We start from the raw sequence: 16,140 nt of genomic DNA, 5'->3' as shown, positions 1-16,140 counted from the left end.
CTTTTCTTTCTTTCACCATGTCAATACACAGGAGCTTCCTTGCACAACTCCATAGTCACCACACTGTAAGAGTCCTTTCAACAGAAAAAGGAAAGATTACGTTTTTCTTAAAAATCTGTGGCTTCTCTGTAAATGAAACAGCCTTTCATCGAGCAGCAGTACTGGCTGAGGATGGGGGAAGGAATGATGGGCTAATGCACACCTGGACTGTTCTCATTCTTACAGACTGAACTGGTAACAAAGTGTTTGAAATATCTTCACTATACCTTGCACTGGTCTAAGTATCAATCATGCACAGAGGCTCCATGAACACACCTACTCCAGAACCACTTTTGACTGTTGCGAATGGATTGGAGCTACCTATACACAATAACCAGTTCATGGTAAGACAAGGCAAGACTGAAGTAGTTCTCAGAACTAACAGGTACATTGGTGAAATGTTTAGTTTCCTTCCTTCTCCCTTTTGTTTAATAGAAACAGGAACCAGTTGCAAGGTAGAGAACATGGAGCTAAGTTCCTGGAGGCTATTTGTTCTCCTTGAGGCTGTATTTTCACAACTCAACATTACTGTTTTAACAATTGCAGATCCATGTTAGAGAGAAATGTCCTTGTAACAGATCCACAGTCAGTTTTTTCGCCACCAAAGTCATAGTAAAACTGATGTGCTAGAGTGCATATTCCCTGACACAGGTTATATTCATGCAGAGGGGTAATCTCACCTTGGAACATTACATTCTAGACTTAAAACTGCAGAGCAGCTGTACAAGTACCTAAATCATCAAAACCACAGCAGCTGACAGGTCACTACATGATGCTTGCTACTACATGATACTGAGTACAACAGCCTTCTGTTGGACAATTACACCTATAATCAAGTAATGCAATCTATGTATACAACCTTCTCTATCAGCTTCAAATGCTGTTCCTATTCATTTTCTGGGCTTTTGTTTGTTATTTGTTATTTTGTTTTTGCAGTGGATGGAGGTGTTTGTTTGGTTGGTTGGTTTGGAGCTTTTTTGTTTGGTTGGTTTTTTTTGTTGTTGTTTTGGAGCTTTTTTGTTTGGTTGTTTTTTTGTTTTGTTTTAACTTGCATAACTAAACAGATCAAAAGACTTTTCAACTTACTGTTCATGGAAGTCCAGCATTGGTGGCTCAAACCGGAGAGGTCGGCAATTTCCCCGATACAGGGATACACTGCAAGAAAAATTGAAATGCTGTAAAAGATACTATTAAATGACACATTTTTGCTCTCTTCCCATCTCAAATAGCCCTCTCTTAGCAAAATTCATTAATACTAATAAAGCAACTAATTCAAAAGAAGAAACGAACAAAAAAAAACTTGTCCAGTCAAAATACTGCAATTTTAGAACATGATTATGCAGTGTCTCCAAGAAAGATTACGAAAGAGCACATATCTTGAAAATGGACATAAGTGTAAACCTCTCCTTTATATAACAATGGCTGAGTGAAACAACACACTAAAAAGGTTTACATCATCTTTCATTGCAATGTTTGGACATTGCTATGAAAGATGATGTAAACATTGCAATGAAAGATGTTTTGGATATTGTCCAATGTGTAACAGTAATAAACATACACATCCTGAGTTTCTCCAGCTACTTCTATACTAGTACATAAACAATCTTGGATGCATTTGAAGATACTGAGGCCACATGTGAGAAAACACCCAATACTGTTCAAAACTTTCAATATCTAGAAGACAATAACTCTGCTCTGGAAACATTCCTTAGCTTTGCTTATACTAACCTTCTCCTGGAAACTCTTCAGGAGAATTCTAGTAGGTGAAGGCCAAAACTTAAATAGCACTCAAACAATCCATCAGTGAAGTCAACAAAGTACCTGGAAGCATTCTCTAATACTACTTATTTTCTCAGTACAGTTATATAGAGCATAATAGTTAACCCACAACAAAAATTATAAGTAAAATATACAAAGTAGTTTCATTGACTGGAAGATTTTTTTGTCATTCAGAATTATGTGATTGTGACCACAGTTAAGCATCTCTGTTGTAACACTTTCATTGAGCTGAGTAAAAATCCTATTCATACAAAAAACCAAAACAAGGGAGACAACAACACATAAAAAAAAAAAAAAAAAAAAAAGGAAGAGTAAAGAATAGAAGAAGACCAATAGCTCCTTAATAGCAAGACCAAGAGCTGCCTTTTTTTTTTCTTCAAATGTTTTTTTTCTGTTATTAAAACAGCATTACTGGTTTAGATCATCTTTGTTTTCTGACTTTGTATCAATCCTATATGTCCAAAGACAGAGCTGCAGCCACATGCCCTGGGTAAGGGAAGCTACACCACAAACCCAGCTCTACCCAGAACTACACAGCTCTCAACATGGAGGAGCTGCCAGGAAATGGGACACACACATGTGCCTTGTCTTATGCAAGCTGAGGCCTTGAGCAAAGATCAATCCAATTCCAGGAAAGCTAATTATTGATCAAATTCAGATGTCTCTCCATACTCCAGAACCACTTCAACAAGGAAGCTATTTACAGGAGTAAAATAAGAATAGTCTAGGAAGTTCTAATTGTATCCTTGACCAAAATCAAATCAAAAGCATTTTAAATAAAATTACAATGTCTCAATGACTTACAACTCTGAGACTGAATTGTCACACTTCAAGTATAATATGCAGCATGCTTATCAATTTCCAGCACTCTATGTTTGAATGTCAAAGCATCTTCAGTGCTACAGAGCCTAGTCACTAAAAATAGCTTTGTCCACATAAAAATAATATAACACTACCAAGACAGGAGTGGGCTTAGTACATCCAGGCAACCTTAGTATATACTTATGTATGTGTGTGTGTGTGTGTATCTGTGCACAAATACCATGTGTGTGCAGATCACAGTACAGTACTTCGTAAAGAAGACACCAATAGGAAAAACTGTATTCAGGTCTACAAAAAAATTAAAGTTTTTGCCACTATTAAAGTGTGGCTGTGACATTACATTTGTCAAATAAGAGTGCTTGGGGACACCTTCTCAGGTTAAAGTCAAACTGTAGGACAAATGCTCAACAAAATGAAGTTTACAAAGACACTGGGTGTAGTAGAATACAACTGGAAAACTATACTAGCAGTTAGGTTTCATAAGGATAGAACAAGTGACTAGTATGTCTTCATAGTTAACAATCTAATTTTAAAAACCACTGAGAATGCATTTCTAAATGAAAAAGGTCAAAAAGCTCCTGTAACTCCATTGTCAAGGTAACGCTAAACAAAAAAATACTAATATTAAAGTGATCTTAAAAATAATTCTGTCCATTTCTTCCAAAATGAAAACTCTGAACAGTCAGACAGCACCTCTTTTGTGTTGATAATTATTGGCAGAATGACGTATCAATTGCTTTTATGGAAGAATACAAAAAATATTTTTGATATTTACAAAAGTAATAATTAATATCTTTATTTCAAATGCATTGAAAACACTCTCAAGAGTAACTTGGCCTAACTTGAACTACCATAACACACTCAGTTCTTCACATACATGTAAAGGTTAGGCAACATTTTCTCAGGACACAGAGCTATATTATTCCGGAAAGTCAGTTGGCCATCACAGATTTTTAATATTTGTTACATTTGGTTAAAGTTTAGTTCAGGCAAAAACATCATAATGAATGCCAACTATTATAATAAAAGTAACAACTGTAATAAGATTTAAATGGGAGCAGGCAATATTGGGATTCAAACATTGCCTACTGAGGGGCCCAACATGAGTCAACTTGCAGCAGACAAGGAAATGATGATTATGTCTGCTCTGCTGGGCACTTGCTCACCAAAGGCTGGATACACCCATGGGTAGGGCAACTTTACAGCATAGTAACATTAAGTTAATTACTATTGTATGTATGTAGAAATATGGCTCCTGGTCTTATATCAAAATTTAAACATTTTTCCTTCCCTACCCCTCCAATTTTTCTAACTTTTAAAGACAATAAGAACAACATGAAAAACAAAAGATGAATCTGGAAGAGAGGACTGCTGATATCTGCCAACAAGCACCAGCAGACTAATAACTGGCCAGTAGTCATCTGAACCCATAATGTAAATGTTCTCAGCATCTTTTTCCCTCTGCAAGAATTTTGATTTTAAAAATGAGACTTGAGAGTGAACTACATATAATCCCCAGCAGAATCATTATCCTCCCTGCTCCATCCATGCTGTATCTGAGCAGACATTTACCTCAACTACTAACTAAGATATTGCTGCGACCCAGATGTAATTCACTGAAGTGCAGCTTCATGTCTCAATAGTATTTGTCACAGATGCTGTCATAAACATGGTCAAAACAGCAATGTCTGCAAACTCTGCAGCTGATACGGGCGTCCATCGGTGTTAAGTCACAATATTCTTCTGTCTTAAGGATATTTTTCAGCACTTCCATAATGCTTTGCTGTTTCTCAGAGTACTAGGCACTCAATTCTAGATAATCAATGCACATCTTTGCATTTGGAGATGAAGAAAAGGCTTGTCAAATACAGTATTTAAAGACTTCTGCAAAGTTGGACAGCAACTGTCTCTCTGTATCCTCACTTTACCTTTCTAGCTGTTCTGGGATTTCTGTAGGAGTATGCGCTCTGTGGAATCTTATCTGTAGCATCTTTACTTGTTACTGCAGAAAATTCAAATCTAAGCATACTCCACATGTAATTTTTCCCACATGACTTCAGCAGTTGTTTAAAGGGTTTTATTTCCTCTCTTGTGCCATAAATCATAAAGAAATAAAGACAGCAGAATTAAGCTGTGAAACAGCTTCTCATTATTTTGTTTAGCAACAAGAACTCTTTGAAAGCTGCTACTTTATTTCCATTAGCACAAAATCAAATAAAAGAATATCTAAAAATAACTATGTGAAGCTTTAAAGTGACAAATTGGCCAATTCTTCACAGTGGGTACTTTTTGTGCCAGAATCCTCAAAAGGGCCACTGCAGACTTTTTGAGCTAAAAAATGTTCTGTAAGTAACCTGAGTGCATCCACAACTTGTTAAAATTTAAAAATAAGGCTAAGCTGCATGTATCAGAAAAGATATTTTAATTTTTAAAACTAGAATTTTTTAAGGAAATTGGGTATTAATCACAGGTTCAGTGAGAAACTGAACTCACACAAAACAATTGACCACTTCAGTATCTGGCAGAAGCTGCTGCTAAAAATGCAGATGAATAAAAATACGAGCAAGCATTTTTTTTTCATAAACTACCCAGAGAGTAGCTAGCTCAGATATGTCAATATTAACCTTATATCAGGAAAACACATTCGTAACAAAGTCCAAAGCTAAGTATTCCCAAGGGGGAGTGTCTGGGGAAAGAACAGGGAGAAACTTGAATAGATGCACTACAACCTGACCATGGGCATGAACAAAACAAATTAAATTGCTAGTTCACTTCCCTCCTTCCACTTAGTTCTAAACTGTAGATCAGAGAACTGAATAAGCTGTCTAAATAGGGAAAAAACACTGGCAAGCTATACCAAAAAGAATAAATAATCTCTAATAAGGACAAGGAAAGACAAGTCATCTAGAGAAGTATTATTTTTAGCAATGCCATGGAAAAAAATCACCTAGAAAAGTACTTAAAGCAAAGATTCATGCAAAAGCAGTAAAAGCAGTGAGAGAGAAAAACAGAAAGCAAATTTGGTAGTTGCTATGTACCATGGTATCAGAGACCTTATGACGCAGACCTTCATCACATTGTGACTGAACTTCAAATAGGCTTGCACTCTTAAGTGGAACTATTTCTTTTCAGAGATCTAAACCAGTGTTTTAATAGAACACGCTCTAGAACACTGAAGTTTCCAATACAGAAAGCAATCTTCTTAGCTGAGAAATTAAAATTAAAAAATCCTGTAAGCAATCTAGTCCACGGCCTCAATCTCAAGAACCAACAAATTCAGTTGTTTTCTGGGAAACAATACTGTACCAAATCTATGAATGTCAATATAGGCACTTTCTTTCTGCCATTGAGATTTCATGATTTAAACAAGATACTATTCCATTTAAAGACTCTCCATAAGGTCTGGCTATATCTAAGACAGAGAAACACACTAATCATTGTTATCTTTTGTTCAACTGTCATTCCCATAAACTCATGTTCTCATACTTGCCATCTGACATACTGCAGCATGTACTACAGCTGCTTGCATTCCTGTCCACAGCTGGAGATTTCATAGGGTTTTCAAAACTTGCAAACAGAAGGATCTTAAGCCCACAATTAAGCAACTATACACATCAGAAAATAGGAACTCATTCAAAATGGGAAATTCTTGTACTATATTTCCTGAAAAGGAACAGAAAACAGGTCGTGGAAAAAACATAAATGTAGTTACTGAAAATGCACTGTGACAGTTTGCTGAATGCTACTGTGCAAGAAACAAGCTTGATTACTACTGTTCAATGCACTCATTAAACAAACAAGAATATCTGATGATTCTTCAGAGAAAAATTAGGGTCCAGAGAAAAAAGAGGCCACTTGTTTTCCTTCTCAGATATCATACATGGCAAAGTCTTCAGTAACAGATTATGTCTTCAGGACAGGAGAGGACAACACAGGGTCATGGGTTGTCTGGTCTGGAGAAAAGGAGGCTCAGAGGTGACCTCACTGCTCTCTACAACCACCTGAAAGGAGGTTGTAGCCATGCAGGGGTCAGACTCCTCCCAGGCAACCAGAGACAGAACAAAAGGAAATGGCCTCAAGCTATGCCAGGGAGATTCAGGCTGGATATTCAGAAAAAAGTCATCATGTGGTTGAGTACTGTAAAGCCTCCCTAGGGAAGACATGACATCACCATCACAAAATGAGGAAATGTACAACTCTGTGATGTGGCTCAGTGGATATGGTGGCACATGGCTGAAGGTAAGAGTTGGTGATCTTGGAGGTCTTTTCCAACCTTAATGATTCTATGATGGGACAAAGGAATGCAGGGAAGAATCTGTCAAAAATAACAAGTTTTTCTTCAAAGAGTACATCAAGAATTTTTCAAGTAGGCAAACTTTCTCCTCAATAAAAGAAACTACAGAAAACAATTTTTAAAAAATCTACAAGCAGACAACTCTCAGTTTAATTACACAGAATTATTCTGTGGTATGTATTGCAAAATGAATCAAAATTCTTCATTTTTTTTATTCTACCTGTGAAGTTTCTTCCTCATGAAGGGCCACAAAGATGATCAGAAGGACAAAGCACCTCTCCTACAAAGACAGGCTGGGAGAGTTGGGGCTACTCAGCCTGAGGAAGAGAAGGCTCTGAGGTGACCTTAGAGCACATCCCAGTACCCAAAACAGGCTACTAGAGAAGTGGAGAGGGACTTTTCACATGGTCATTTAATGTTAGGACAAGGAAGAAAGGGCTTTAAACTGAAAGAGGGAAGGTTTAAATGAGATATTAGGAAGGAATTCTTTATTGATAGCGTAGCGAGGGACAGGAACCCAGCCCATGGCAGAGAGATGGAACTAGCTTATCTTCAAGGTCCCTTCCAACCCAAACCATTCTATGATTGAGCCGTTCAATATTAAAAAGTATCTCACATCTTAGTTTCATTTCCTCTGTATGAGAAAAATAATTGGAAAAAAATCACATGGTTTGTATTTGATCTTTTTTACACTAAAATTGTTATTATTCTTATGTAAATCATCACAAATCTTACAATTAAAGTCTGTATTAAACTTTCAGAAAGATGCTTACCTTTTCTGTTGATATGAACCGAGGCCTAAAGTTGTCTCAGTCTGTAAAAAAAAAAAAAAAAACTTAAATTGAAGAGGCCAACAGCATTTTACCACCAGCAAGATAAAAAACCCAACCAAAAAATCTGGCAACTGCAATAAGTTAGTTAATCAGAGCTTTAAAATAAAAAGGAGAAGTTCTGAATTGGAGCTGAAAATGTAAAGTGGCTTTTTCCAATTAAAGAAATTAATTTTGGCCTTGGACATGAATTGTGGTAGTAATGTCCACAAACTAGAAAACAAGCAGAAACTTAGCAACCTAATAACTGAGAGAAGAAAAAAGTCCAGGAAATTATAACACTGTATGGAGCAAAAGAAAAATCTAGCATAGATAGATGTAAGAAACAAACTACAAGGAAAAGTCCGCCAATTATCTCATTGATGTAATTTAACACCTAGAAAACAAAGAAGGCTATAATCTTCATGTGATTAGGAAACATCATCTCCTTCTCTGCTAATGATCTTCTAGCCTCTATTATTCATACCTTTTCTTCCACTCTGCTGGACATTTCAGTTAATTACCTGAAAACTAGGAGGTTAGCTTGTCTAGGGACTTCCAATTAGTTTACTCTTGCCTAAGAACGACCAGCTGGTTTAGAAGGCTGCGTACGCAGTGTCCTTCTGGTACAGCTAATGTTAAAGCATACCAGACTTGGAAAATTCTGTCTTCCCACAGGATCTGGAGATCAAACTGAGGATTTTAGTCATCCTCTTAAAGACATTTCATGGCCAACCACAATACTTATCTCCTGAGAGTGGGAAGAAAGCTCACAGGTCTGATGAAGTCCATAGTGCACCTTGACCAGTTCACCTCCAGTACAAGGATGTCACTCATTTGCAAGGGGAATGCAGACTTCTATCACATTTCAGAACTAAAAATCAAGTCCCTTTTGCTGGACACTTCACTGAGTTGTATTTCAGCTAAAAATTACACTTTGTTTCTTTCTTTTTTCTAAGCTAAAAGTATTTTTTAAAATAGTTTCTTAAAAATTGTCTTTACTTAAAATATAGATTCCTTTATTAGAGGAATTTGATTTTGCTATTTGGAGACACTTTTTGGAAATTTTATAATCACTCCTATTAAATCACTGATTCTACAAACATTAATGTTTGATTCATGTCAAGGATCAATTCTGGATTGTAACTCTAAGTAGTGTTCCAGATTTAAAATGAAGTTATTTGGTTTATTCACCCTCCAGTTTCCATCAAACTAAAGAAAGCTGAAAGTGTATTATTTACCATTGTAAAACAAAGCTAATATGTTTGTAACTTGAGGATTTATTTGCAATTTTGAAAGGCAACACAGAGCATTCATTTTTTTTTGTTTAAACCCTGTAAAAAAGGGAATCAGACTGCCTCGCTTAAAGGATATTGCAAGAAGGGGTTCATATGAAATTACATTTTATAGTACAGAATAATCAGTGCAGTTTTTCTTCAGTGAAGACGACAAAACAAACAAAGTTGTTTTATACTATGCTACTGTAATTTGAAAGTCAGCAAGCTTTCCTTTAAATTTACCTACTACATTTGTACTGTAATTAGGAAATCAGTTAATTTCTTAATCTTCATTGAAACACCATTAATTTACTGAATAGAAAAAAAACCTTATACATATTTCCATGTTCTCCTAGATAAAGTATACTACTCATATACTGAATAAGCTTTTAGTTCAGCTTCTTTACTTCTGATGCCACACTCCATTTTCTATTTCCAGTAAGATATAGGTAAATATTTACTACTCAGAAACAATTTACAACAGGCTGTAAGAGAAGTTCAATTAAAATGAAGAAGGAAGAAATTTTAAATTGGTTTTAGTTAAGTGAGGAATGCTTAAGGTACAAAATATTCTGTCTAACACTTTCTAGGAAGTACTGCTAATTAACAAGTTAATTAGCCCTGAAAACTAAAGAAATTAAACACAAAAAGGCAGATCTCTTCCTTCCATACCTTGTATTTTCCTCAGACTGAAAGACAAAGGCAAACCTTCCAGTTTTAAACTGCCACACATTTTCTCAGTTCAACCATGAGAAAACTCACGGCTTGAGATAGGACAGTGGGTATATGACTTCTGTGACAGCATGCGTTTGGGAAGGTTTAGGTTCCGTAGTAGGAAAAGGTTCTTCACCCAAAGGATGGCTTAGCACAGAAATAGGCATTTAAGAAGTGTTTGGAAACTGCTCTCAAGCACATGGTGTGAATCTTGGGGCTGTCCTGTGCAAAGCCAAGAGTTTGACTCATTGATCCTTGTGGTCCCTTCCAACTGAGAATATTCTGAGATTTTAATTCCATGATTTCTTTATTTTGCTTTACCTATTGAAATGTCTTTATCTTATCCCACAAGTTTTCTCACTTTTACTCTTCAGATTTCCTTCTCCCATGCCATCCAATGGGGGAAAGCAAGCAGCTGTGTGAGACTGAGCTTCCAGCTGGAGTTAAACCACAACAACCAGAGCTACTCTGTTAAATTAACAGGTATACAAAAATGTTTTTAAACCTTGTAATCTTTACCAATGTCCTTAAAAGCACGTTAATAATTAAAATTAAATAAAACTTTCAACAATGAAGGGTTTTTTCTTTCAAAACAGAACTAAGGCACATAGTTAAGTTACCAGCAGTTACCTGACAGTCAGATTATGGAACTAACAGGTTCAGATCCTATGATAGGGAAACTAAAATAGCCATTACCAGCACTGTCCCATCCTTGACAACTAGCTTTGGCTCCAACAAGACAGCATATTCTATTAAGTATTAAATAATTTAATACAGAAAGTTGTTTGTTATACGTACTCTTAAGCACCATAATTGGCTGCCAATACCACTAAGATTAGACTCAGTCTAAGATCACACCCAGGCCAACTTTTAGACAGAGGTTATTGGAGATCAAATTTAACTCCAGAAAAAATGCAGAAATAAATGGAAATACTCATAATTGACAAAAGTGCCACTACTGCATTGCCATGGCTGTAGTTAACTGCTGGGAGTTGAATTATCTGACTGCACACCCAAGGTTTTCCTCTATATTCTGAAATTACTGATTTGCTATGAAAATATTAAGTTGAATATCTGTAGATCAGATTTAAAATCATAAATCAGTCTGCTAAGACTGGTATTTCTGAGATATATTTAAGGGCAAAAATCCATCAAATACTCATGCTTACAAAGAAATGCTTGCTTTTTGCTTTCAGATGTCCATTAAACACAGCAATATTATAAATTCATTTTAATTACACTTTCTGCTTTTTGAGCAGGAGTTGCTTGCTTTTTTTTACTCTGATTGCTTTTGTGCATATTTTGTTGTGTTGGTTTTTGCTGGGGTTTTTAAAGTTTGTTTTTTGGATCAGCGTCAATCAAGAGCAAAGAAATAGCATACCAACTTCAGCAACTATAGCATCATGGAACTAAACCAAAAATAAATCTCATGTGGCAGTTTCTATAATTACCACTCATTTTTATTACATGCCAATCTTTCAAGTCATGCAGTAAACAAAAACATACAACTGTCTTCAGTTACAAGCCCTAAACACTTTTTATTTTTTTTTAATTTGATCTCTAGGTATAATTGTGGACCTACTGTACTGCAGTCTGGCCTGCTATTTTTCCTGTGTGACTGCACAAAACTGTCAGGAACTAAAGCCATGTACCTGATCAAGCCATTATCTATTGTATAGGCTTTGCTTAATACTGTTGATTTATCAGTAAATAGAAATAAAACTATGCTTTTTAAAAAATACAGCTTAATATTTTCTTCCATAATGGATACATTGTAAAAGAGCAGAATTAGCAAAATATGATTTATATGAAACATTTATTAAATATTATCTGTACTGGAAAAGCATTATGAATAACAAAATATTGCAATGTACAGGTCAGCAAGTACAATGTATGTGTACGCTATTAATATTTCAAGATATATAATAAGTTACAGAAAAAAATTCCTTCAATTGGATTAATTTACCAATCCAAATCCCTAACATCAGTACAAAAGGAAGAGTAGAACAACTGAGTAGGAAAAAAGTGAGAAAGGGAAAAATCATCACTTTTACCAGTACTGGGCATTTATGATCCTTCCACCCAACAGGCTGTGTTCAAGACTTGAAGACAGATGATTCTTTTTTAATTTTTTTTTTAATTTAAATACAGCAGATAACATTTAGGCTGTTGCTCCTAGCAGTATCATGCCTTAATTTAATCTCTTACATAACCCTAGTAAGATTAAACTATAAATCAAGGGATTTCAGTATAAAGATCTTGAGAAAACTTGCACACAGTGAGCTAGAAAATTTGAAGGCAGTCAGCCAACAACACATTTCAAGATTTAAGAACATTTTCTCTCCACAGGGTTATATTCTCAAGACAGATTTCACTGAGAATCTGTATCTCAAAGTAGACTTTAAAGGTTCAGTATAATTATGGAAGACACCACACAATAATCTTGCATATATGGAGAATCAAAATCCATACCTTACAGCCTGAAGGCCATCTCTAAAGAAATACCCATGGCTGTTAACTTCAGCCAGAACATGAGAACAAAAAATCCCAGTAAAAAAGAAACAGTCACAACCACCAAGTTAATCTTAATGTCTCATCAATTTGTTATAATAGCTATTCTTCACTTCTTGGTAAGAGGTCATATTACCTAGCACTACATTCAGTCATCTAAACATAGGCATCTGCTGCCACTTGAGATAAATGTCCTAGGGCAGCCTGCCTGGTCCCAGACTGACATCCAGAAGGACACAGTTTCTCCTACACCCTGTGCCACATCTGCCAGGTCCATGTAGACGCCCAGGACAGTCCAGGACATCTCAAATAGCACTGGTTACCTATGTTTAAGCAACTAAAGTAGAGCTCAGAAGTCTTCAACAAGGACATTTGGGGCAATGCACGGAGGCAGACCCTCTTGGGGCTAATACCTGGGATTTCCAACACCAAATATATTTCTTTAATATTAACAAAATTTTCAACAACCAAAGTTTTCTATATTCCTACACAAGAGAGTATCCACACCAATTTAAAAGACTCTTGCAGTTCAAATTTTACATCTCGCTATTTCATTAGCTGGGTCTTTCTTGTAGAAGAGTTATGTGCTGCTTGCAATTAAATGTTGAGAGATAGCTACAAAAGTGATACACAAATGGCAGCTTAAATCTTCATGAGCTGTATGCTAATAATTAGTATAATTAAAATAAACTTACTTAATGAGATACATCTCGCTCGAGGTAATGAAAAAATGAATGCTGTAATCTGAAAGGTAGCTGAAAGTGGACTGAAGTCATTCTTGCCTTGGTCTTTCATGACCCAAACTCACATAAGGAAACAAAAACCTCATCAGTTGACTGTAGCTGATGCAACAGCTGTTGATACTGGCTTTGCAATAGTCACTCCTGAGCACAAATTATGTTTAATATAAAGCCTGGGGATGGCAACTCTTCCAGTACAAGGAGAAGAACTTCAGCTGCTCATAAGCCATGGCAATGAACTAACGTGGGTCTTACTCCGTTACAGGCACACACATGGGAAAGAAAGCTCCAGAGGCCATCTAGTCAGCTGTTGCTTGGTGGAGACCTCATTAGTGCAGGTGAGCTTTGGGCCATCCTGTTTTGGGTATCTCAAAAGACAGGAAATTTACAACTCCTTTTAATAACCTGGTCCAGTGTTTGAACATCCTCAAGATTAAAAGTCTTTTTTTTTTCTTGCATGGAAATCTGTATCCAAAGCTTCTCATCCTTTCATTCCACACAATGAAAAATCTGGTTCCTCTTTATTCCACATTGCCCAGAGCAACCAGTTTTCCTCTTGGTCTTTTCTCCTAATAGCTGAAAAAATACATCCTGACATGAAAAGCCTCCCAGCCCCTGACCATCGTGTATTACTCTGCTGTGCCTGCTCCAGTATAGCAGTGCCTTCTTCACACTGGGTAGCCCAGACTGGACACAATACTCAGCCACAGCCCAACAGGAAGGGGGAAAAAATCACACCCTTTTATCTTCTGGGTCCACATTTGTTCACAATTCAGTAGGCTGGCAGTTGTCTTTGCTACAACAGCACATGGACAACTTATGTTCAACCTGTTCTCTATCAGAACCCCCCTATGTCTTTTCTGCAGTGCTGCTGCCACAGCCCAGCCTATCCTGTCACACAGGGTTGCTCCCTCTCAGGTGCAAGCCTTGCATTTGTCTGAGCTGAAGGTCACAGGGTTCCTGTCAGCCTGCCAAAGGCCCCCTGAATAGCAGCCTTGCCCTCCAGTGTAACAGCTACTTTGACCAATTTGGTATCATCTCTAAACTCACTGAGAGTACTCTCCATGCCACCAACCAGGCTGCTAAAGACAACACTGAGCAATGCTGTCCTCAGTTCCAAGCTCCATCACAGATAACCAACAGCCAGCTGAACTCTGTCCTGTAGAATACATCCATCAAGGTCAATGGTCCAGCCACTTCACTGCCCACCTATGAGCCTGTATTCCTAATACTTTGGCTACACAGACATCAATGGAGATCACATAAAATCCCTTTAAAAAGTCAATATCCAGTGTGAAAATAAGAGTTAGTTAAAAAACATGGTTAGACTTTACTCCCTGAAAACACTATTTCTGATACACCAGAACTGAAATCTTGCCACTTGTGTTAAGAGAATTCTTTGCTGTGCCACTGAGAATGAAGTATAGATCATGCAGAAAATACTAAACTTCTACCCATAAGAGATCAACACAGCTGAATCCTACAAAGGTAATTCGGTTTCATGTCTTCTGTGTTACAAAGCCACTGCAAGTCATATTAAGGTCCTGTCTCTTTGTCATGTAGGGTCATTGTAATTCTCGCTATCAGTCTTTGCAACAAGCAGTTTACAGCAGTTTATGAACAAAGACAGCAATATGTGTTAAATATATAAGTATAAGGCTTTCTTTATTCCCACAATTTCAGCTAGTCTGCAAACCAGCAATTAGCAGTAAAATAATTTCTAGGAGTTTACCTGTGAAAAATGGTTGCAAACACGATTATTGTGGCAGATTCACGTTAAGATCATTTGACTGAAAAGTTTCACCACTTTCCTTTCTTACTTTAGCAAAACACTACCTAAAAAATACTACTACATAAACAGAAGTACTTTTCAAACAGTCTGAATTAAATAAGAACACTTTGCTCTGAAAAATAAATATTCCTTTACCATTCATTTTCCAAAGTAAAATCCTCAAAAAGTGAGCTAGTATGTTGGCTTAACATGAAAGGACAAATTATTAAAAGTAACAGTTGTAGTTTATTTCAGCTCTCCTAATAGTTGCAGATGACATCACTGTCAGAGACACGATGCATCTGTCAGGTCTGGACAAGGGTTCACATAATCAGGACAACACATGGAGGGGATGGCCTGACACTGACATAGCAAAGTTCAGCTGAAGGAGAGCTTAAATCTAAAACTGGCAAGGGAATAACTGATAGCACACTAAAGAAAAAAAATGCGCCTGGAAAGTACAGTGAAATACAAACTATATGAGCAAACAAAATACTGTCAAAACTTACAACTCATTTTGGCATTACTAAAACAAGCTTTACTAGACAGGGAAGGAACTACAATGTCCTCTCTCTGAGCACAATATCTCAAATAAACACTACACTTTAAGTAGTGATAAATACAAATCCAGTAAATTTAGAGTGTTGTAAAAAACTTGCATGAAGAAGCTGTAGATAGATTTCAGCACAAAATTATCATGATGAAGAGGCAAAACAACCTAACAAAAAACCCAAGTACACAGACCTTTGAGAAAAAAGCAGCAGCAAAACCAGCTTAGGTACAAAACTTACATACTTCTCTAGATGTTTTAAGAACAGAAGAGTCAAGCACTTGCCAGGTATAGCCTATCTACACACAACACCACCTGAAATATGAATACATGATCTCCCAAAGTCCTTTACAATCAACCACGTCTATGACTCTGAAGTGCCAAACAACTATACAGACATCTGCAAACCACCTGCTATTGAAAAAAACCCCAAACCCTACATTGCATTTTCATTAATACTATTCTTAACCTATGTTCAGGATCTAAATGAATTATTTGAAGAGTTCAAAAAGTTGAGTTCTTAAAGGCAGCAATTCATGTGAATAGATAGAATTAAGAAATTCCCTTGTTATTTTAATTTAATCCACAGGCAGAACTAGCATAAATTTACTTAGAGATAAACCTTTAATCTGAACACATATGCTAAAGAATAAAATTCTCACTTTTCTCAGAAGGTTGCTCAGTATAGCACTTTGTAAACCACAAACTGTAAGTCCACACCCAGAGAGTACAATCTTTACTTTTGCTAGCTATCCAGTAGCATGAGCTCATGAAATTTCCATTGTCAGTTTATTTTTACCAATGAAATGCTTTTCTACTTAAATATTTAAAGAC

The 16,140-nt window shown here is 36.5% G+C and overlaps 1 protein-coding gene across 1 annotated transcript in view; it reads right to left on the bottom strand.

Moving 5' to 3' along the window:
* The window catches only part of TMEM131 (transmembrane protein 131), a 92,755-nt gene that overhangs the window by 55,031 nt on the left and 21,584 nt on the right, over positions 1-16,140 (bottom strand). The window contains exons 3-4 of the mRNA XM_021546692.4: positions 7,708-7,748; positions 1,126-1,194 (exon numbers count right to left, since the gene is read on the bottom strand). Coding sequence (XP_021402367.3) covers positions 1,126-1,194; positions 7,708-7,748 — 110 coding nt within the window. The remainder of the gene's footprint in view (positions 1-1,125; positions 1,195-7,707; positions 7,749-16,140) is intronic.

The sequence above is a fragment of the Lonchura striata genome, chromosome 1 (assembly GCF_050655825.1).
Source record: "Lonchura striata isolate lonStrDom1 chromosome 1, ASM5065582v1, whole genome shotgun sequence".
NCBI classification, from domain to species: Eukaryota; Metazoa; Chordata; class Aves; order Passeriformes; family Estrildidae; genus Lonchura; species Lonchura striata.
This window is presented reverse-complemented; position numbering and strand designations above follow the sequence as displayed.